The 23,473-nt window shown below is 37.6% G+C and overlaps 1 protein-coding gene across 2 annotated transcripts in view; it reads left to right on the top strand.

Moving 5' to 3' along the window:
- Window positions 1-21,292, top strand: part of RAD21 (RAD21 cohesin complex component) — a 32,637-nt gene extending 11,345 nt beyond the window's left edge. For both annotated transcript variants that reach the window (XM_010588466.2, XM_003408446.4), the window contains exons 3-14: window positions 3,907-4,036; window positions 5,271-5,370; window positions 8,336-8,442; window positions 9,188-9,394; window positions 9,878-10,003; window positions 10,353-10,475; window positions 12,824-13,047; window positions 14,314-14,473; window positions 15,140-15,288; window positions 16,908-17,057; window positions 19,067-19,150; window positions 20,388-21,292. In XM_010588466.2, the coding sequence (XP_010586768.1) occupies window positions 3,907-4,036; window positions 5,271-5,370; window positions 8,336-8,442; window positions 9,188-9,394; window positions 9,878-10,003; window positions 10,353-10,475; window positions 12,824-13,047; window positions 14,314-14,473; window positions 15,140-15,288; window positions 16,908-17,057; window positions 19,067-19,150; window positions 20,388-20,579 (1,752 nt within the window). In that variant the 3' untranslated portion in view covers window positions 20,580-21,292. The remainder of the gene's footprint in view (window positions 1-3,906; window positions 4,037-5,270; window positions 5,371-8,335; window positions 8,443-9,187; window positions 9,395-9,877; window positions 10,004-10,352; window positions 10,476-12,823; window positions 13,048-14,313; window positions 14,474-15,139; window positions 15,289-16,907; window positions 17,058-19,066; window positions 19,151-20,387) is intronic.
- The last annotated feature ends 2,181 nt before the right edge of the window (window positions 21,293-23,473 follow it).

The following is a 23,473-nucleotide window of genomic DNA, read 5'->3' as shown; positions in this document are numbered from 1 at the left end:
GTCGAAAAATCCTTAAGTATAATTTATACATTTTATGTGTGTGTGTAAAATTACATCTGTTCTAATGGCCATTTCCTGGACTGTGCATGTATACGCATGCGCGCGCACACACACACACACACACACACACACACTCCTTTTGTTAAAACCTTCCAGATCACAACTGTGTTCCCAGCATTGGGAACCAAGCTTTTGTGGATTGCCAGTTAGGGTAGTGCTGGCGTGATGTGTTAAAAAAAAAAAAAAAGAAAGATGAGAAGTTGTATAAAGAGCGAGGGGATCATAGAGGAATTAAGCGGAAGATGTAGCAGAGAAATCTGCTGAAAGGATATGTGGAGAGGTGTATGTTTGAAGTAGACGAAATGAATGTTCGTGCTTGGAATTAGAGTGAATTATAAAGTTCCCATTTGTGTGTGGAATTTTGCTAGTTTTAGAGTTATAACTGATGGAATTTGTTTATGTTAAAGACATTTCTGCCATCGAGACAGTACTAATTGAAAACTTCACTAAAACAAAAACTTTACAAACCAAAAAAGAGAAAATAAAAATGACCTGCAATCTACCACCTAGAGAAACCTTTAATTATATTTTGATGTGCCCTTTTTGTATATGCATGTAGTATGCACATAATTTTTCTTTTTTGTGTGTGTACACAAAAACTGCATTATATTTTTTTGTAAAAAGGCTGCATTCAGAGAAAGCTCTGTTCACAGCTCTGTCATCATTTTTAATGGTTGCATTGTACAGGGTCATAATCTCTTATCCACAGAGTAGAATACAGAAACATCTCTGAAACAGACTTGACCTAAACTGAGGTAACTGAGGTGTTCATAAATTCACTATAGAAATACTAATATGGAAATATATGGTGTGTATTTATATACTGTATTCCCTTTACAACGTTTAAAAAGTTCTAAATCCTGATACACATTTGGACATTAGGATCTCAGATAAGCAATTATAGATCTATAATTCATTGGTTTGCTTGTGTTGTGCATGGTTTTTCTTTTTTTTTTTTAACCTGTTTCTTTTCTTTTTGGATAGTTCATATTATTTCCAACTTCTTTATTAAAAATAATTATTTAGTAAACATTGCTTGCTGACTCTTTGTTTACATCCTTAGATCTTAAAATTGATGCTCAGGAATACTGCTGGGCCAAGGGATATGACTATTTTTAAGATTTCTCTTATGAGTAAACAGTTTGCTCTCTAGAGAGCTTGTACCAGTTTGTACTGCTGGTCAAATTATATGAGAATGTGGTGTTTTTTTTTCCTTTTTATAGGTATGCTTAGGTGACATAGTGGTTAAGTGCGATGGCTGCTAACCAAGAGGTTGGCAGTTAAAACCCACCAGTTCTACTCAGTCCTCTAGGGTTGCTATGAGTTGGGATCGACTCTATGGCAATGGATTTTGTGGATTTTTTTTTTAGCTCAGAAGGATTACAGACTGTTTCTTAATATATAGACAGTACTTTGTTCTCTATTAGGGACACTACAGAATAACATGGGACAGTCTGATCTTAAGAGACCTATGTTTAGGAATGTATGAAGGTGTGCACCAAACAAAGCGGCTTGTGGTTCGGGAATAAAGTCAAAGGCTGTGGTGTGGAGGTGTGTGTGTAAGAATTAAGTTTTTAAAAACCATTTCTGAGTAGGTTTTTGTTTGATTTCTTATGTTTGCTGTTGGTGTACAGTTCTTGTTGTGGGGAAATGATTTAGTTGTTTTAGAACAGGTGATCAGACATGTGGCTCAGTTGTAACTGTCCACCCTTTTTTCTGCGCACCCCACTCTGGCCCTCTCTCTTCCTCTTTCTCTTCCCCCTTCTTTTCCCTCTACTTCCCTCTTTTTCCTCTCTCCTAGTTGGAACAGCCAATGACACCCTGTACAGAACTTGTGAAGAATATATAATCTCTCCTCTTTATCATACCTAGACTCTTAATATGAATTAGCTCAACAGCAAAAGTTACATACATTTTACCACTCCCAGCCTAAACTCGGAACCAAACTAATCCGGAAAGAAGGCCTTTGCGCAAACACGTCACTTTCTGAAAGTTGCTCATTCCTGACAAGATGATGACGTGCAGAGATTTTTGTCCTCCTCCTTTCTTAGTTGAAGGTTCAGTCAATATTAATTTTAAACTTCTGAAACCACATCATAAAAGTAGATTCTTTTTTTCTGTAGGAACGTTTCAATAGCAAATTACTTTTTGCATGAGGAATTTATCATATAAACACATATTTGTTACAATTTCAGATACCTAAGAACTTTTGGCAGTAAACATCTTAATTTTACGCTGTAAGTCATGTGAAATGGCCGTAAATGGCAGAGCCAGCTAGTCGTTATAAACGGGGTCCTGGAGTTCTATAGAGTATACCTATAACTTAAAAATGTAACATTTTATTTAATGAGTAACATATTAATCATAATTTAAAATTTGAACAAATGTTTAACCATTTGCTACTTTCTAATTGGCAAAGGTTATGGTATGATTTAGAAAACTAGGGAAGTTTGACTTTATGTTGCTTTGTTCCCTCAGTAAGTTTCTTATTTATAGCTAGAGGAATTTTGAATCATTCTGTTTAGATGGGGTACTTACCTGTCTCAGTCTTTGCCCAACTACTGCTTTTTACCTAGCATACTGGATTCCAATAAGCCTTGGGAGAAAAAAAAAAGGCTGAGGAGTGTATTTCCAGGTGAAAAAAGATGGGAACCATTATCCGTTATCAGTTAATACGCTTTTCAGTCAAGTAATAGAAATTCACTGAAGCATGGGGATCAAGAAGAGGGTCCCAGACAAAGCTGGAGAACAATGTAGAACAAAATTCTAATTCACCAGAAAAGACCAGACTTAACTGGTGTGACAGAGACTGGAGAAACCCTGAGAGTATGGCCCCTGGACAACGTTTTAACTCAGTACTTAAGTCGGGCCTGAGGCAAACTCTTCAGCCATAGATCATAAAACAAAATGAGGCTGAGTGGGCACACCAGCTGCGGGACAAGGACGAGAAGGCAGGAGGGGACAGAAAAGCTGATAATGGGGAACCCAAGGTCAAGAAGGGGAGGAGAGGGTTGATAGATCACAGGATTGGCAACCAGTGTCATGAAACAATATGTGTATTGTTGAATGAGAAACTAGTTTATTCTGTAAACCTTCATATAAAGCACAATTTAAAAAAAAAGAAATTCACTGAAGAAGTAGCTTAAACAATAAAATATATAAGTCCTACTTAACTAGAAGTTTGGAAATAGAAGGTTTATGATTGATTCAGGTCAGCGATGACATCCAGGGATTCACCTTCCTTAGTTTATTGGTTTTTTGGCCTCAGGGTTACCTAGTGACTGCAGACAGCTCTAAGCTCTCCCTGCTCACAAAGCAGGAAGGGGGAACATTCTTTCCTTGGGGAAATCTTTCTCAGAAACCCTCTGGCAGACTTTACACTTACTACTCTTTGGTGAACTGGGTTACTCAAGAGCAAGCATTGTTAGCAGAGAAGAATGAGACAATCATCCTTCAAGTGTGGAGATACTCATTTCCCAAACAAAATCAGTATTTATTTAGCCAGCAAGGAGGAGATTATGGCTTCAAGTAGGCCACATACCCCATGGTGTGCTAATGACACAGTCTGTGGGATACTTTTCTACCTGCTTCATAGCTGTTTCACATCTTTATTGACTCAAACAAGTTACTGCCAGTCTATCATTTGGGGATACTAAGGGAATTTACAGTTAAAGACAGTGAGAAATAAAATATAGATGATTTTGTTTCAAGATTAATAAAGGGCATAAAGAGATAACGGAAAAACAGCTTATAAATTGCACAAAATGTAGGCTTTGAACTACAATTACCTCTAAATGTATAAAGGTGACTTTATGACTTGGATGAACATTAGTGCTTTTTTTACAGGTGAAGATGGCTCTTCGAACATCGGGACATCTCTTACTGGGAGTAGTTCGCATCTATCACAGGAAAGCCAAATACCTCCTTGCAGACTGTAATGAAGCATTTATTAAAATAAAGATGGCTTTTCGGCCAGGTATTGTTGGGCTTTTTTTTTTTTTTTTTTTTTTAACTCTGGCATTTCTCGTGTTTGGTGTGGAAAAGTGTTAAACATGCTCTAGAACGGCATGTTTTGTTTTCCTTGCAATGCAAGGAACCCATCAAAGATAGGACAAGGCTTGGAGAGGCAATGGTTCAAGGGAACAAACCCACTTTAGTTTGTTCTGCCAGTGACATTATGGAACATCACCCCTTTTTTGTTCTTCCTCTGGAGTTACCTTTTTCTTTTAACCCATTTTTCAGCAACTTACGTAGAACTGAGTTATTGGAGGTTGAAATGTTGAAAACTAATTGTTAAATGATTTTTTTTTTTATATATAGCTCAGAAAAGAAAATCTTACAGTTTTAATTTTTTTCCCAATTTTAGTGTACTCGTAAATTTACTTTTAACCTAAGTTAGTTGCTCCTCATTAGATGTGCTCTGTAGGTTTTTGTTGTTTTGTTTTAGGTAATGATTGATTTCTAAAACTAGATTCTGACAGCCAGACTTCCATTTGAGTAGATAATTACTAGGGTAGTTACCTGAATTCATATGTCATTCTATAATTTTTTTAAAGCAGTGGTGAAATTTTAATTAAAATAATCTGAATGTATGGAAGAGATCTCCTGTAGAATAGTTTCTACTTAGGTTATATTCTAGTATTTCAATTTATTTTAACATGAACAGCCAGGTTTTTGAGATCTAGAAGTAAGACATTTAGGCAAAGGCTGTGGTTATACTAAGGTACTTGAAGGATTTCTAACATGTGGCCACTAGGTACATTTTAAGAAACTTGTTTTTTGTTTGCTTTTGTCTTTTAAAAGCAATATATATTATGGACAGTTTGAAAAATACAGAAAAAAAGAAAAATTAAAACCACATAATCCCGGTCTCTAAAATCAGCGCTTTAACATTTGAAGTTCTCCTTTGCCTCATGACTTCTCCCCTTATAAATTTGATGCTTTTTTAAAAGACGTACTATTTATTTGTGTGCATGGACCTTTTAAAGATCTATCAGCTTAATACATGATTATTAGTGCTTCGACTTTTTCTGGTTAAGCACGTAGTACAGCTTAGTATAGGAACACAGAAGTGCTTGGGCTTCAAGGTACCCTGCAGATGTTAGCAACTCTTAGAATACAGTCTTAGGAAATTTTACTGACTGCCTGCTTTTGATCCCTAAATAATCTGTGGTGTAGCTTGACCTTCAAGCTTAGCATTTCTTTTCCAGGTGTTGTTGACCTACCTGAGGAAAACCGTGAAGCAGCTTATAATGCCATAACATTACCTGAAGAATTTCATGACTTTGATCAGCCGCTGCCTGACTTAGAGTAAGTCTTTCTCTCTCTTTTTTTTTTTTTTCCTAATTGTTGGCTTGGTCTACAGAAAACATATTATTGGCTTTCAAATGTATAGTTTTCCTAGAATGTTTTGACATTGAGTTAACACGTAGCTTAAATGTATATGCTTTTATTTAGGTTAATTTATAAATATGAAATGTATAACCTAGAAAGTGTTTCTTCTCAGAAAATCATGTAGAAGAAGTCAGTCAACTTTAACACAACTAAGGTATGAGAATTCTGAGTTATTCAGATCAAAACTTGCGTAAACTGAACAGTTGTCTGGGTATGTGCTTTACGTAGTGATATCTGTAAACTTGAACTGTTGTTTCATGATTTTTTAGAAGTGTACATATGCAGTGCTATGCTGTACATTTGATATATTAAAGTCTAGTGATCTTGGCCAAGATGTAATCAGCGCCACAATTTTTGTTCTTTTTGTTAATAAGCATGAGATGAGATAACTTTGTATGAGGAGCAAGAAAGGGTCATTGTCAAGAACGGTTTTAGATGAAGGGAAAGACAACACAATACAGGAGAGGTCAATACAACTGGACTAAACCAAAAGCAAAGAAGTTTCCTGAATAAGCTGAATGTCTCGAGGGCCAGCATAGCAGGGGTGGGGGTTTGGGGACCATGGTTTCAGGGGACATCTAGGTCAATTGGCCTAGTAAAATCTATTAAGGAAACATTCTGCATCCCACTTTGGAGAGTGGCATCTGGGGTCTTAAACACTAGCGGGCCGTCATCTAAGATATATCAATTGGTCTCAGCTCACCTGGAGCGAAGGAGAATGAAGAACACCAAAGACACAAGGTAATTATGAGCCCAAGAGACAGAAAGGGCCACGTAAATCAGAGACTACATCAGCATGAGACCAGAAGAACTAGATGGTACCCGGCTACAACTGATGACTGCCATGACAGGGAACACGACAGAGAATCCCTGAGGGAGCAGGAGAGCAGTGGAATACAGACCTCAAATTCCCGTAAAAAAAAGACCAGACTTAATGGTCTGACTGAGACTAGAAGGACCCTGGAAGTCATGGCCCCCAGACCTTCTTTTAGCCCAAGACAGGAACCATTCCCAAAGCCAGCTCTTCAGACAGGGATTGGACTGGAGTGTAGGATAGAAAATGATAGTGGTGATGAGTGAGCTTCTTGGATCAAGTAGACATGTGAGACTATGTGGGCAGCTCCTGTCTGGAGAGGAGATGAGAAGGCAGAGGGGGACAGAAGCTGGCGGAATGGACACAGAAATAGAGTGTGGAGAGGAGGAGTGTGCTGTCTCATTAGAGGGAGAGCAACTAGGAGTATATAGCAAGGTGTGTATAAATTTTTGTATGAGAGGCTGACTTGATTTGTGTACTTTCACTTAAACCAATAGAGATTTTAAAAAAAGAAAGGGTCATTGTTAGAACACACATTTAGGAGGAGAAATTTGTACAGAGATAGCCACTGTAGTGAGAGGGCTATGGTATGTTTCCCTCATGAGTCCTTAAAACCCAGCTATTACACGATGGTGGGGTATGTGACTAGCTTTCTAAGTAACTGAGTATTGCAGTTGACAGCCAGGAAACACTCTACACCAAGCTGTTATTCATGCCATGCTCCGTTTATAAATAATGTCAGATTTCTGTGCTTTTTGAAATAATCTCTGACTCCTAATGAGCAGAGTAAATGTGTGGCCTGTTTTCATTTTGTGCGTGTGTTAATGCCTGGCCCCATCCAGCTGCTGTGATGATCAGTATGTGGCACTTTCATTTCATGTGTGTTCTGCCAGTTCACCCCACTCCCACTGGGTTGTTTTAAAGCAAATACATACAGTATCTCACCTGTAAATAGAGGTGTAAAAAGTTTTTTACACGTAGCCATAATATATCTTCAAAAAAAAAAAAAAAGTAATCCCTTGATACAATATCCAGTAAGTGTTTAAAAGTACCCAGTTGACACATAGCTTGCTTGAATGAGGGTCTACACAAAGTCCACAGACCTCATTTGGTTGCTATGTCTAGTAATTCTCTCTGAAGAATTCATAATAACCTACCTCCCTGTCAGTGTTTTTCTTCCTTGTCATTTATTGCTGAACAGTCATTTGTTCTGAAGTATTAAGTTCTGGATTTGGCCGATGGTGTTCCAAGTCAGTGTTTAACATTAAGTGATTTTTGTTTTTTATCAGTTTTAAACAGTATCAGAATTGACTCAATGGCAGCAGGTTTGGTTTGGTTTTTTTGATGAAAGGTTGGTTTTATTTGTTAGAGGAAGAAATGGAGAGTCTAAGAAAAGCTAGGTAACTTTGCAGAATTCACACAGTAAGTTGCAGGGTTCTGATGAAAACCCCTGTATTATTATCTAGCCAGCGCATGAGTTTTTCTTCTGTGTAGCTTGTTGCTTTATGTCGTAATTTCAGCGTGTTTTATTTTGATTGCTGATGATTGGTGGTAAATAGATATAAACAAGACCAAACCCACTGTCATCAAGTCAGTTCCAGCTCACAGCTATTTTATAGGATAGAGTAGACCTGCCCCATAGCGTTTCCAGGCTGTACGTTTTTATGGAAGCAGACTGCCATATCTTTCTCCTGTGGAGCGGTTAGTATGTTCAAACTGCCGACCTTTTTGGTTAGCAGCTGAGCACTTTAATCGCTGTGCCACCGGGGCTCATATTAGGTATACCAAAACCAAACCAAACCCAGTGCTGTCAAGTCGATTCCGACTCATAACGACCCATAGGACAGAGTAGAAGTATTAGGTATACAAATTAAATTAACTTTCAAATTGCTATTCGTGTTTTTGGAGTGAATTGAAATTTATTTAACATTAAATATTAAAGCTTGGTGGATTGTATGTATTTGTTACATTTTCTTATAAAGAGAATTGGAGTCTTTTTTCCTTACAAATACTTTACCTTAAGACATGAAACTTATATTTAAAATGTATTTTGAACTTTTTTTAAAGTGACATTGATGTGGCCCAGCAGTTCAGCCTGAACCAGAGTAGAGTGGAAGAGATAACCATGAGAGAAGAAGTTGGAAACATCAGTATTCTACAAGAAAATGATTTTGGTAATAGAGAAATAAATTGCTAGCCGTTAGACATAATGTTATAATTACGTTGTGACCCTACTAACAAATTCAAAAAGAAAAAACCAGACATGTTACATTCATGTTGACAGAAAGATTTCACATTCGTCTAATGCCTTGCCATCAGGGAAAAGGATTTGCCGTGCCAGCAGTATGTTAGACATTGTTTCCACTTACATGCTACATCGATAGTTTCTTCTTCGCCTACCCTGCTTTCCATACAGAGGGGTAGAGCATACATAGTGATTGCTGTTAAAAGTCCCAATGTTGAAATAACGCTTACTTTTAAACTGATCGTTTTGGAACAGTCGCATATTCTTCTTACTATTCAAAAACTTAGGTATTCAAAACTGGCAGCAAACCAAATTCTTTTCTTGATGAAAACACTTTATAACAGGGAACTTTAACTCGGTGGATGTTAATAGAACCTGGCATACATAAATATTTAGGTTTACCTAACATATTTAGGAAAACCAAAGTTTGGATAGAAGTTTGAGTTTGCTAGTCATGCCCCAGAGTTATAGCTATTTGTAATTAAGAATCAGTTAAGTTTATAAAATTTAGATGCTAAAAATTTAATGTTTAAAATAGATGTTTTTACAGTCAAAGAGATGAGTAAGACTTCAGTAATGTGACGTCATAATTGTAATACAAAACTAGGTGTTTTCTTTTGGAGCCACAATGTTTCTAACCTTTTTCAACTAATAATTTTATACAATTTGTTCAGGCGACTTTGGAATGGATGATCGTGAGATAATGAGAGAAGGCAGTGCCTTTGAGGATGATGACATGTTAGTAAGCACTAGTACTTCTAATCTCTTGCTTGAGCCTGAGCAAAGCACCAGCAATCTGAATGAGAAAATTAACCATTTAGAATATGAAGACCAATATAAGGATGACAACTTTGGAGAAGGAAATGATGGTGGCATATTAGGTAGGTATCAACAAGGTGGTCATTCTAACATAATTTCTTTATTCAGTTGTTACGTCCTGGAACAGTTGTTAATTCTGGGTCTTGAGCAGATATCTTAGTATGTATATGTGAATTGTGACCAGTTGGTTCAGTTCAAAGTCTTTTGTTCACCTGTAGCCTAAAAGCATTATATAACAATACCTGTTTTTGTTTAAATGTGCTTGTCTCAAAGTTTTAAATATTATCTTTAAAAAAGCTCTACTTGTGTTTACTATCTATGCCAAGGAAATATGTTTTTAAAATAGATATTAGATAGAAAACATGAATGAGAAATTTTCATATGTGTTTTGTATTTCTGTAAACTACCTTGAAGAGAAACTGGCGCATACTGACTAGAGATTTAAATTGAATCTATTTAACATAATTTTATTTTTCCAGTGATTGGCTATTGGTCTTTTAGCCTTTGTTTTTCAAATTATAACTAAATTATTTTCCCTATCGCAGACGACAAACTTATTAGTAATAATGATGGTGGTATCTTCGACGATCCCCCTACTCTCTCTGAGACGGGGGTGATGTTGCCAGAGCAGCCTGCACACGATGACATGGATGAGGAGGATAATGTGTCGAGTAAGCATTTAATTTCCAAGGGTACTTGGGAGGACTGTATGGCATCGAAAAAGCTATTTAACATAGAAGACTAGAAGTCCTAACTTTTAATGAACTGTAATACCATGAAAAACTGGGTTTATGATTGATGACTAGTTTTTACTCTCTTAAGTGTTGAACCCTGTGTCCTCCCCCTCCCCCCTTTTTTTATTTTTTGGCCAGTTGTCAACTTTGGAGGGACTTCTTCATAACTAGAAAGTATTCTTTCTTGGTAGCAGTGAGGCTTCTTTCTATTCCACAGATATCCCCTCCCCCCAAGTTATAGGACATATTTTACCAAGCATTTCATGACCCTATTTCTGTTTTGTAGTGGGTGGGCCCGATAGTCCTGATTCAGTGGATCATATTGAACCATTGCCAACCATGACCGATCAAACAACACTTGTTCCGAATGAGGAGGAAGCATTTGCTTTGGAACCTATTGATATCACTGGTGAGCAAACAGACCTTTCAATTCATAGGGCTTAGAACATAAGATCCTAGTTCTGGCTCTTGCATCTCTACTGATCTGCTGCTATCATTGAAGAAAACAAAGCTTTCTGCTTTGTCATAGTCATCTGTCATAAAGTACCTATTCTATCGTAATTTGAGTAGCTTTTGGAATATCTGTACACGTCGATGTGAAATACAAAAGTATAAAATGGTTTTTCTGCTATTTTATTGCTTTGTCTTTTGTGGTCCTCAGAATGTTAGCTCCTTTGTGTGTAACAGTTAGCAAACATTGTGGGGTGTGGTACAGTAAAGAATAAAATTGACGAATCAGTTACCTTCTAAAACTCTAGGATCCATACAGGTGGGCTGCAATCTGGGAAAACCTGAAAATGCTTTTTAAACTGAAACTGTCAAAGGTTCTGAAGTCAGTGTTAATGAAAAAATTCCTAACCTTGTAGAACTTAAATACTAATTAGAAGAATATGAGTAATAAGTAATTCAAATATGTGCTATATTAGATAGTTACATACTACAGAGAACTATAAAAGGTAAAATAATCCTTTCATGCGTAAATTATTTTTGGGTTTTTTTGTGTTTGTGTGATGCCATGTTTTTTCACTTATGAAATGGTTGTTGGATTGCTATTTGTTGGTAATTTTTTTATTTGAAAAAAATGAGGTGCCAGTTGAGGCAGGCCATACCAGTACCATGTTCCATGAAGTGTATCACAAATGTAGTACATATCAGTTCCGTGGCTCAGGAAGTACACCACACACTGTTTTCACTCGAAAAATAACAGTCTAAATATCGTGCAAACCAGCTTCCTTGTTTTGTAGGCACTTGAACCAGTGTCTGCCGTGACACCAGAACATACTAAACTAGCTCACATGCATGCCAGTAAACCTTCAGTGGCGGGAACTGTAACAAGGACGTATATGTCCCAGCATCCATGAAAGAGCTCAGAGACCTTGTTGGGCATTTTAAGGACTTGGCCTTGTACTTCTGGGGATTGGAACTCAGTAGGTGCAGGATAGGAGTTGGAGAGAGGACATCATTGTGTAACATCTTTTTGTCTTTCAAATTTTGAATCATATGAAAGTTTTATATATATAATCCATAGATTATAACATGTCTGATAAACCGAAACCTTGAGGGTTTTATTTAGTCCCATGTGTTTTTTTTTTTTTTTTTTTTTTTTCATTTTAAAAAATGGAGATAAGGCTACCTACTTTGCAGGGTTGTAGCAAGAATTAGAAATGAATATACAAGTGTCTAGGGTAGACTTCTGGGTCAGTCTGACTGGGCTTGAACTTGTTTGACTTCATCAAGCTGCTTATTAAAAAAAACGAAATGAAACGCAGCGCCGTCGAGTTGATTCCAACTCATAGCAACCCTATAGGACAGAGTAGAACTGCCCTATAGAGAGTTTCCAAGGAGCACCTAGCAGATTCGAACTGCTGACCCTTTGATTAGCAGCTGTAGCACTTAACCACTACGCCACCAGGGTTTCCAAGCTGCTTATACAACTGCCATATATGAATTGTAACTTTTCCAGTAGAAGTAATAATGATTGCAGTTATTTATGCAACCCTTAATTGATACTGGACACCAGGCTATAAGTATTTTACAACTCCTATGGGTGGTTGGCTGTATTTCAAACGAGAAAATGGAGGCTTCAAGGGGATGTTAACTTTGCTTCATGTTAACATAGCTAGTGAATAGTAAAACCTAGGACTTGAGCCCAAGTCTGAATTAAGTGTGATATAGTGTTCGCAGTGTAGAGCTACATGGGCAAAATATATTGGCATTATTGTACTTATTTTGTGTGAAGAGTCTAGAAACATTCATGCAGTGCATTGTTATTGAGTACCTGCTATGTACCAACCCCTATTATAGGTCCTTGGGAAACATCAGTTTATAAAACACATCCCTACCCTTAAGAGTCCTAAGTTTTCTGCTGGGGTCTGCGTATAGAAAAGCAGGAGATACATTGAGAACCAGGTATAAAAAAACCAAACCCATTGTTGTCAAGTCTGTTCCGACTCATAGTGACTGTATAGGACAGAGCAGGACTTTCCCATAGGGTTTCCAAGGCTCTATGCAGACGCAAACTGCCACATCTTTCTGTTGCAGAGCAGCTGGTGGGTTCAAACCACTGATCTTTCAGTTAGCAGCTGAGTGCTTAACCACTGCACCCCCAGAGCTCCTCAGAACCGAGTATACCCACTGCCGTCAAGTCGATTCCTACTCAGTGCCCTACAGGACAGATTAGGACCAAAGTATAGTAGCTGTATATTTCGTGCTGGCCTCTCAGGAAGATGACCTTATTTTTTTGTTTTATCTTTCCAGTCAAAGAAACAAAAGCCAAGAGGAAGAGGAAGCTAATTGTTGACAGTGTGAAAGAGTTGGATAGCAAGACTATTAGAGCCCAGCTTAGTGATTACTCTGATATTGTTACTACTTTGGATCTGGCACCACCCACCAAGAAATTGATGATGTGGAAAGAGACAGGAGGAGTGGAAAAACTTTTCTCGTTACCTGCTCAGCCTTTATGGAATAATAGACTACTGAAGGTAATATAGTTTACAGAATTTTTGTCATTTCATGAAATTTTGATCAATATTTAAAAAAATAAAGTTCTAAACCTTTGCTCGAATCATTCCTTATTAAATATTTTACAATTCTATGGCAAATAACCCTTTTTTTCTTCCTTAAATCACAGTATATTGAGTATAACCTTATCTTTTAATCTACTGTATTCTTGTAAAAAAAAATCCGTTGTCATACTGTGTTGAAATATAGTGATTCATGATACCTACAGTCTAAAAGAGAATTCCTTTTCCCTGTACTAAAAATCACCTAAGTTCTTAAAATAGTTCTCTCTCCTGAACCTCTTAAAAGAAACTCTTAGTTCTGCTGCCTTGGTAGTGTGTACTGTGCTTCAGGTCTGCACTCCTGTACATGTTGGTTTCTGAGTAAAATAGGGCTTCTGTTTTTTCCCCACAGTAAAGAACACATTGATGTTATGAGAGTAATTTTTAAGTTACAGGCACTTTTCTCATCTCTGGATTCCAAGGTGTTCCCAAATAAGGTTTAGGAGAGCCTGATGAGCAAAGCAGTGCTGTTAGGCCGTTACTTTATCTAAAGCTGAAGTGTCCGTAGAAGCTGTTTCACTGTATTCTGAGTGTGATAAATTCCAAAGCAGCACGTTATGGTGAGACTGCTCTCTTGGAAGTCTCATGTCTTGTAATTGTTTGGAAGGAAGGTCATTAAAATATTTGTATTCTTTCATTGTAAAGAAATTTTTCTTAAAGTAATTTAAAATAGGGAAAAAGCTATTTATGAGAAGGTGTTCATTACAAAATTGTTTACAGTGGGGGAAAAAAACCTAAAATAAAATGAAAAATAGAGGAATTGTTGAAGTATATGTCTGCTCTGGACTGTTATACAGCCGTTACAGAATGGTAACTAAGGTCATCATCCAACCGTAAGTGTAAAAAGCATGACGTAAAGCTACTCTGTATGATTCCAGGTGGGTCGAGTTTTAGTTGTGTGAGTATGAAAATAAACAGCAGGTAAACTAAAAATCTTAAATGTTATTTCTGAGTTATAAGACATCAAATAAGGAGATTTTCATTTCTTTTCAACTTTTCTAAAACTACTGTAGTAAATATTTGAAAATCATGTTTAAAGTCACTTTAAGGTAGAATGAAGTGTGAGTATAACAAGAAGCATGCTAAATCATATTTACACTGGTTATACCTTGACTTATAAAAACATACTTAGGGAAGCTGAAGTATGTTTGCAGTTAGTGTAATTTTTCTAAATTTTTACTGTAGCTCTTCACACGTTGTCTTACACCACTTGTACCAGAGGATCTTAGAAAAAGGAGGAAAGGAGGAGAGGCTGATAATTTGGATGAATTCCTCAAAGAATTTGAAAACCCAGAGGTTCCCAGAGAAGACCAGCAACAGCAACATCAGCAGCGTGATATTATTGGTCTGTTCTTTTGGAGTAGTTCCCTAATGCAGCTTAAATGAGTATCTGGCATAAAATTTACCTTGCATATTGCCAAAGTGAAAGAAATCAGGAATAAGGGAGTGTGCTCAAATTTTTGGACAGAGAAGTGCAATGCATCTGATCAACTTGTTAGATATGAAGCTTTCTGTTTCCAGAAGGTTCAGAACTGGCTGGATGACAGTCTGCTAAAGGATTGTCCTGCATTGGACTAGAAGTGGGAGTTGTGCCTTTAAGACCCTTTCCCACCTTTAAAGAGCCCAGGTGGCGAAGTGGATCAGCACCTGCGTGCTGAGAGATTGCGGTTAAAATCCACCAGCCGCTGCATAGGAGAAAGATTGTGGCAGTCTGATTCTGTAAAGATTTACGATCTTGGAAACCCTATGAGGCAGTTCAACACTGTCCTACAGGGTAACTATGAGTCAAAATCAGCTCGACGCCAGTAGGTGTGTTTTTTTTTGTTTTTTGGTCCTGCTTTAAGAGTATTGTTATAAATTGAGTAATCTTTGTTGAGGTAAAATTTTATCTGACCTTCTTCATTAGAAAAAACACCTGTGTCTTAGTGTGCTAGTACATCTAAAGTAAATGGTTCTGAAATGTTATTTAAGACTTAAAGCCTTAATCTCCACTCCTCATGACCAACTGCAGATGAGCCCATTATGGAAGAACCAAGCCGCCTCCAGGAGTCAGGAATGGAAACCAGCAGAACAAACTTGGATGAGTCAGCCATGCCCCCGCCACCACCTCAGGGAGTTAAGCGAAAGGCTGGACAAGTTGACCCGGAGCCTGTGATACCTGTAAGCAAATCTATCCATCTACATATTTGGGAGTATTCAAAGAATCATTTTACATTCCTGGTAGTAGCAAGGGAGTCCTTTTGAAGTACCTTGCTGTTAGGCAGAAAATGGCACGTCAGGGAACTGGTTCAGAGAGGAAGAATGGCAGTTGAGGATATGAAAACTCTCTTCTCTAAATGGGAGGTGTTCTGGGAGACCCCTGCATCTTGAGTAGACTCTTGTTTTGGTGTGTCCCAAAGTGAGCATCCTTGGCTAATGCAGGATACCTGATTCTGAACTTATTTCTGGTTTATTCTTGAGTAAACATTTCTGAGTGTTTCCACTACTAAGCAGTTCTGTCAGAATATGCTTGTTGGGTAGCAGAAAAAAAAAGTAAAGCAACATCTGGCTACTTTGTTCAGTCTTTGGTCATCTTTGGTCATCTGTTCAGATTACTTAGCATAAGAAAACTCAATTTAAGTATAAAGGAAATGAGATCTGGTTTAGGGCTTCCCAGCCTTAAGTCTATAGAAAAAATAAATTTGAGCAAAGGGAAGCTTTTTGGTAACCTCAGGCTCCTGGCTCAGCCTCCACTAAGAGCTACTGGCAGGAGAATTCTCTTTCCCAATTTTAAGAACTAGTCCTCTGTGCCCTCTGGTGGTAAAGAGTTGTCAGTGAGAGCATTTTTCTGGATGATCTCAGCAATGAAAATGAGAAGCCGTAATGTGGGGGTGACTAACACTACTCTCCTTCTGGGAGTTGTTCCCCTGTCACTTTTCTGGAAATTGGAGTCTCCTCATTCCTATTATTTGCTGTTGTAAGAGTTCCAAGGCTCTTTATTGAGAGGCTAGCTTACAATGTTGTTACTTTATAATAACCTTAAGACAATTTTATGCAGTAATGGCTGACAGCACTGAGCTAATTAATCTTAGAGCCTTGGTATTGTCATAGCTGTTGTTAGTTGTCATTGAGCCGGCCTCTGACTCATGGTGACCCAGTCTTCAAAGGGACAAAATGCTGCCTGGTACTGTGCCATCTTCCATGATCAGTTGCAGGTCAAACTGTTGATTGGCTGTTTTTGGAATGTGGATTACCAGACCTTTCTTCCTAGTCTGTCTTAGCCTGGAAGCACCACTGAAACTTATTTAGATGGCTGCACACAATGTTTATTGTGGAATTGAACCCATGTCTCACACATGGAAGGCAAGAATTCTACCGCTGAACCACCAATGACCTTATTACCATAGAGTTTGTGAATTTTATTTTTTGCTAAAACACTATTTCAGAAAGTTGGGGTTTTGTTTGTTTTTACTGTTTATAGTTTTTCTTATTTGGAAATTTCTCACATTGGGCTTTCAGTATTTGACTCTTGGAAAGTAAGTATTAAAATGAATACTTTTGTTCTGGATAATAAGGTATTAGATAATTTCATAAACTAATTCAGCTTTACAATAAAAGAATAGCAAGGTACATACTATAATCAATTTTTGATTGTGAGGAAAAGTATGGAAGTACCACCCTAGTACTTCTTTAACAGCAGCTGTTGTTTTTTTTTTTTTTTTAGTTTTTTTATGTATATGCATATTCAAAAGAAGGTAACCTTAAAACATCTTAAATTGCTGTATTTGTGTTGCTTTAAGCCTCAGCAGGTAGAGCAGATGGAAATACCTCCTGTCGAGCTGCCCCCCGAAGAACCTCCAAATATCTGCCAGCTAATCCCAGAGCTAGAACTTCTGCCAGAGAAGGAGAAGGAGAAAGAGAAGGAGAAAGAAGATGACGAAGAGGAGGAGGTAGGGAAACTTGGTAAAAGAGATACCTGAGGAATAAATTGCCATTCCAGATTTAGCAAAAATTTTTAACCAGTTTGTTTACTTTTTCATATTGAAGCTTGCTTAATTGGTGTTAATCATTAGAGTAGTGGAAAATGTTTGAATGCAAACAAATTTGAACAAACTCCCAGTGGCATAGGACATTGTCAAGAACATCAGATTTTATGCTGTGCTATAACTCATTGACTCCCTTGTGGGCTTTTGGAGGACATCGGACTGCCCCTTCACTGATTGCCTGCTTTTAAAATTGGTGTGGCTGCTTTTTATCGTTTTGAGTTCAGTGGTCAGTCCTTGTTACTGTTAGCCTCTGCCTCTGTATAACCTCTTCTCTGTCTGTGGCCTGGAAATCAGGTAACCAAACATTCTCTAGTTGTGTAGATTTTGTTTGTATTTTAATTAAATCAGGGTGGGACATGATCTGGTGAAAATAGACTAAGTGAAGGCTTGAATGACTTTTACTTTTAAAAAAGTAGAGGTGCTTGAGAAATTGATTTCCTTTCCCTAGGCCATGTTTTGGCTTTCGAAGGTGTTATTTCTGGATCATTGGGTTATTGTATAAGACTTAGAGGCAGTTTGAATCCACCAGGCACTCCTTGGAAACTCTGGGGCAGTTCTGCTCTGTCCTACAGGTTCGCTATGAGTTGAAATCGACTCGACAGCAGCGGGTTTGTAGACACATGAGACTATGTTGGCATCTCCTGACTGGCGGGGAGATGAGAGGGCAAAGGGGGTCAGAAGCTGCCCGAATGGACACGAGGAAACAGAGTAGAGGGAACGAGTGTGCTGTCTCATTAGGGGGAGAGCAATTAGGAGTGTATAGGAGGTGTATGTAAATTTTTGTATGAGAGATTGACCTGATTTGTAAATTTTCGCTTAAAGCACAGTAAAACTTAATTAAAAAAAAAAAAAAAAAGACTTGGAATAAAACCTATTGGTTTTTCTATTTGATACTATAGCAAATGTTTTATTTAAGCTTCTAAATTTAAAATAAGGTATCTTCCTGGTAGCACTGAACTTTTTAAATTTCTTCCAAAACTAAAGGTTTTAAGTAGGATACATTTTCGTAAACATCTATTCTTATTTCACATTTATTATATAAACCATATAGATGTTACAACCACCTAGTGCTTGTCTTTAATATGAATACTAGATTGTTTTAAAACCAAAATTTAGCCCAAAAGCCACTAGGTCTGTTAGGGTGTACCGTTACATCAGACATACTGTTGGGCCAGTATTGAAGAACTGATGTGCCTCCTGCCACATGTGCTGCTGCTGAATCCTGGGTCTCCGGAATCTGGTATATTGTACCAGCATAGCCTGGGAACATTTTAACAGCTGTTCTCCGTCAGTTCCAGAGTGCGAAATGTCATTTCGCAGTCAGGTCTGTAGGTGGCAGGTTGATAGCTGGATGGCTCAAGGAAAATAATCATTATGGGTTAAAGCCTATTTTTTAAAAAGACATATTGACCAGTACTGCTTATTTAACATTGCTCCTCTGTGGGCTCTTTGGTCTATAATGAGATTAGGAGCTTCTGCTGGAATATAAATCATCTAGAAAATCATGCTACCAAAAAATAAAGTTGGTTGAAATAAGTGGTGTGCTTAGTGACATAGTTTGTTTATATTCTGGCACAAATTCCTTATCTTAACGGGGGCCAGTAACCAAGAGTTCACCAACCGGCAACAGGCTCCAGACCATACTGTATAGATCACATCCTTCTAGAGCAACATAGAATCATACAGTCAGCCAGATGTTTCCTTGAAGGTACAGAGGACTTTCTTTCATACTTTAAGAAAAATAAACTTCAGAGTTCATACTAGATGCTGATTTCTCAGCAGCATTAGATATAATTTTCTATAAGCCAAAATATGAAATTTAAATTATGAGCATTTAGGATATTTAGAAGTCTTTCATTTTGCAGCAGACTAGTTTAGTTTTTTGTCAGCTGTTTTTTGTCTGTCATTTTCAGGATGAAGATGCTTCGGGGGGTGATCAGGATCAAGAAGAAAGAAGATGGAACAAAAGAACTCAGCAGATGCTTCATGGTCTTCAGGTATGCAGGTGTAGTCTTAGGGGAAAAATACTTTATGAAAGACTTCGGCATTATTTCCTCAAAAGAAGGCACAGTTACATACTATAACCAGAATGCACACCTTTGTGAAACCTATCTTTTTCCAAAACTGCATTATTTTTAAAATATTTTAAACACATAAACTACCTGTTAGCTACAAATAAATACTTTGTTTCCCATAGTTATCCTAAAAAGCAAAACCGTGGTAGTGTTTTATGAGATTCCCTTGTGTGTCTGTATCCTCCTACTTTTGGTTGAGTAATTTTAATGCACTGAGTCACTTATATTTGTTGGATCAGTGTGTAGCCTCATATGTCCCTTCTCCCTGGGCCTTAGTTATCAGGTACACAGGAGATGTCACGAGCATCTGTGAAATACCAGGCAGGTTGCTCAAGGCTTCCTAAAATGGACTCAAAGGACAGTTTTACTTTTTTTTTTTAATTGAAATTTGAAGGATTGTTTTAAGTGTCAGATTTTACTATGGTAAGACACTAGAGGCCCAAAGAAATGGCCCATTTTAATGGTGTACATTGGAACAGCTTTATTTCTTGGCCTTTCTTCCTTTGACCTTAAACCAGGAACGAGTTGCTGTCAAATCAGTTGTGCCTCTTGACAGTCTCATGTGTGTCCAGGTAGAACTGTGCCCTACAGGGGTTTTCAGTGGCTGATTTCGAATTGCCCAGCCTTTCTTTTGAGGCGTCTCTGGGTACACCTGATCCTCCAGCCTTTCAGTTAGCAGCCAAGCACGTTAGCCATTTGCACCACCCAGAGACTGTCCTTCGATCTTAGACATAGAATATGGTTTCGCCCTTTACCTTCCTGATGGATGTGAAAATCACTGTCCAGTCCACCGGCACAGCAAGCTTCATAAACTTCAGAACAAAAATAATTGTTCTGTTTTCTAGTTGTAAGATGATACAGGAGAATGCAGACTTTGAATGATTTTGTGAAAATACAAAATTTAGTATGTTTCTATTTTATAAATCTTTACCTATTGTTGTCAAGTCAATTCTGACACATAACTGACCCTAATCAACCATTTATTCTCATATGTTTAATCAAGAACTGATTTAAAAGTCTTCCAGTTTTACAAGTCCAATTCCAGCCTTTCACAAAATATACAGTGCACATTTTCCAGTAGCCAAAATCGGCATCCTTTTAAAATTGTCATTATACAAGTTAACTTTCATTTCATTTCATCCTTTTTGTTTTATTTCAGCGAGCTCTTGCTAAAACTGGAGCTGAATCTATCAGTTTGCTTGAGTTATGTCGAAACACGAACAGAAAGCAAGCTGCAGCTAAATTCTACAGCTTCTTGGTTCTTAAAAAGCAGCAAGCTATTGAGCTGACACAGGAAGAACCATACAGTGACATCATTGCCACACCTGGACCAAGATTCCACATCATTTGAGCAGCTAGAAGCATTATAGCTAGTGTTCATTTCACTAGTGTGTAAAAATTGCCCCCATGTGTAGGGCACACAAAACCCTTTGAGAAAATTTAGATAATTGTCTGTACAAAGTCTCTGCCTTTTTCTTTCTTCATTTCCCCCCCCAGTATTTTAAATTTATTAATTTCATCTTTAAAGGAAACTACTTAAATGGGTTGTTTTTGTGTTCTGATGGAGAAAACAAGCAGCCCAAGGACCTGAAAGATTATTATAACAGTTCAGAACAGATGTGTGCAATATTGGTGCATGTTGAGTAGCAGTCGAAAATCATGATTTTTATCTTTGTTCTCAATTACTGCATTAAAAAGGTAAACTTGTCTGGGGAAATGCCTGACAATTTAATTAAAAATGATGGTGCATGTCTTTGACAAAAGAGATTATCTTTTCCCATTGGTAACGCGGGCAATCTTTGTTACCCACTGTGCTTAGTGATGGTACCTGAAACAACAGAGGTCGTCCTCTTGAGGTATGTTTTAAATATAATTCCATAACGATCAAGGATAGATGTGTGAAATTACGCTGTAACTGATTCCCTTCAGCTACAAAAGGATAGGAATTACGGGGTTTAAAATGTTCTGTTTTGTACATCATTCATTTGAGTCCTCATGAACCTTGCTGTCCTGAAATCTGTTTAATGAGGCTTCAGAGTAAACAGACCTTTTTTTTTTTTTTTTTAAGTAGAATGACTACAAATTTTTTTTTTTTAACTTTCCAGGAGCTATGAATCAAAGTTTTTAAAAGATGTTTGGATATATTTGAATATTCAAATCATGAAAATAGAAATTGCTGTGCCTCTAAAAAGTACAGATTGATGGGAAATTATTCACCAGGTTGACTTAGGCTTTAAGCAGATGATGCTGTAAAAACTAGTGGCTTCTCTGATATTTATTGTTAAGTTTTAGTGCTCATCTCTTTTCCAATGCTGCACACTCCTGTGTTTGGAACTTTGTTTTAATAGCTTTGCAACAGAAATTCTGTACTCGGTTTCCTCTAATTTAAGTGAAGAAACACACGCACACATCCAACTAAAGATTTTTTTTTATTAAAAGACCAGATAGCATCAGAAATTATGTGACTATTATGATCATCGAAACATGTCTTAACTTTTTAGGGCAAAATTACTCACACTGAAAGTTCTAGCATAAGTGTTGGCACTTTTGTGGAAAAAAAAATCACTTGAAACTCAAACTTAAGTGTATACCCAATAATGTAAAATTATGTGAAATGTTTTAAATTTATAAACTCGTAATTACTGTTTTAATGATTCAGTTTCTTGAGAATAATTGTATAAAATTGCTATTGCAGCTTTATTTTCAATATGATGTGCCTGTAAACCTTGGATTTTCCCCCTTTGTAAAAAGACATTGTAGATAATTGAATGTTTGATTATAGAAAGGTCATTAGTTTCTTGTTACACATTTTGTTAGTCTGGTTTTTATTGTTTATCGGGTTTAATATTGTTCTTGAAAATAGTTGATGCTATGTTATGTATAACTTTTCTAATAAAAGTTGTGTTATAAGCTGTCAGTTTTGGAGTATTGGTTATTCAGTTGGTGGTGTTCCCTAGTAAAAAGTTGATTGAAGAAGTTAACATAGCCAAACCTCCACCTTTTTGTTTTTCTTACCTAGAGTGATTTTTCATACAAATAATGAGTTTTTCAAGAGATCTTTGACTTAAAATTGGAAGACTTAGAATAGTGTGTCTTCATAACATTTTCCTTGTTAACCGAAAAGCATGTGATCTCAAACTTTGATAAATGTCTAATCTTGTAATGTGTGTTAGAATGTCTTAAGATAAAAATGAAACCAGCAAATGGCTGGTGCTATCAAGAAAGCTTTGGGGCATAGGTATACACTAAACTGTTAAGTATACACAAATTGACATGGCTGTGGGTTTATAATCTTGTGTCCAAAGCTAGGAGAGTGAGCAGTTCCTGGAGATTGCCTAGGTCTATCTGAGGAGCCTACTGAAAGCTGAGGCATTCAGGAACTTGGAATATTGCATCCAAGCCTCTGGCTAGTCCTGCCCCCAGCTGTGGGCTTTGAGGTACTAAGATTTTATGGTTTAAACCTTGCCAAGTCGTAAACATAGTTTGATGCCAACCGAAGTAGGAATACCAAAGTTTGTTAAGCACCAAGTGTCCACGAAGGATATCCTCAAACGAGATCTGGTGGCACAGTGATTACTCAGTTGCTAACCAAAAGGTTGGCAGTCCAAACCCACCAAGCTGTTCTTTGGGAGGAAAGACCTGGCAATCCGTTCCCTTAAAGATTATAGCCTAGGAGACCCTGTGGAACAGTTAGACTCTGTCCTGTAGGATCGCTATGAATCAGAATCGACAGCGCACACAACATCCTTAAACCCAAAGATAGGGGGCTGACTGCCTCTGTGAATGTAAAATTGGAGCCTAGAATGTTGCTGTTAGGTGCCGTTGAGTCAGTTCCGACTTAACAGTGACCCTGTGTACAACAGAACGGAACATTGCACAGTCCTGTGCCATCCTCACAATCGTCGCTATGCTTGAGCCCATTGTTGCAGCCACTGTATCAGTCCATCCCATTGAGGGGCTTCGTCTTTTTCCCTGACCCTCTACTAAACATGGTGGCCTTCTCCAGGGACTGGTCACTCCCGATAACATGTGCAATCTAAGTGAGATGATCTTGCCATCCTTGTTTCTAAGGAGCATTCTGACTGTACTTACTTGAAGACAGATTTGTTCATTCTTCTGGTAGTCCGTGGTCTGTACAATATTCTGCACCCACACCATAATTCAAAGGCATCAATTCTTCAGTCTTCTTTTTCATTGCCCAGCTTTCACATGCATATCAGGTGATTGAAAACACCATGGCTTGGA

Source organism: Loxodonta africana, chromosome 14, assembly GCF_030014295.1.
Source record: "Loxodonta africana isolate mLoxAfr1 chromosome 14, mLoxAfr1.hap2, whole genome shotgun sequence".
Classification (NCBI taxonomy): Eukaryota; Metazoa; Chordata; class Mammalia; order Proboscidea; family Elephantidae; genus Loxodonta; species Loxodonta africana.
Note: the sequence above shows the minus strand (reverse complement) of the source record. Positions and strands in the feature narration are given on the sequence as shown.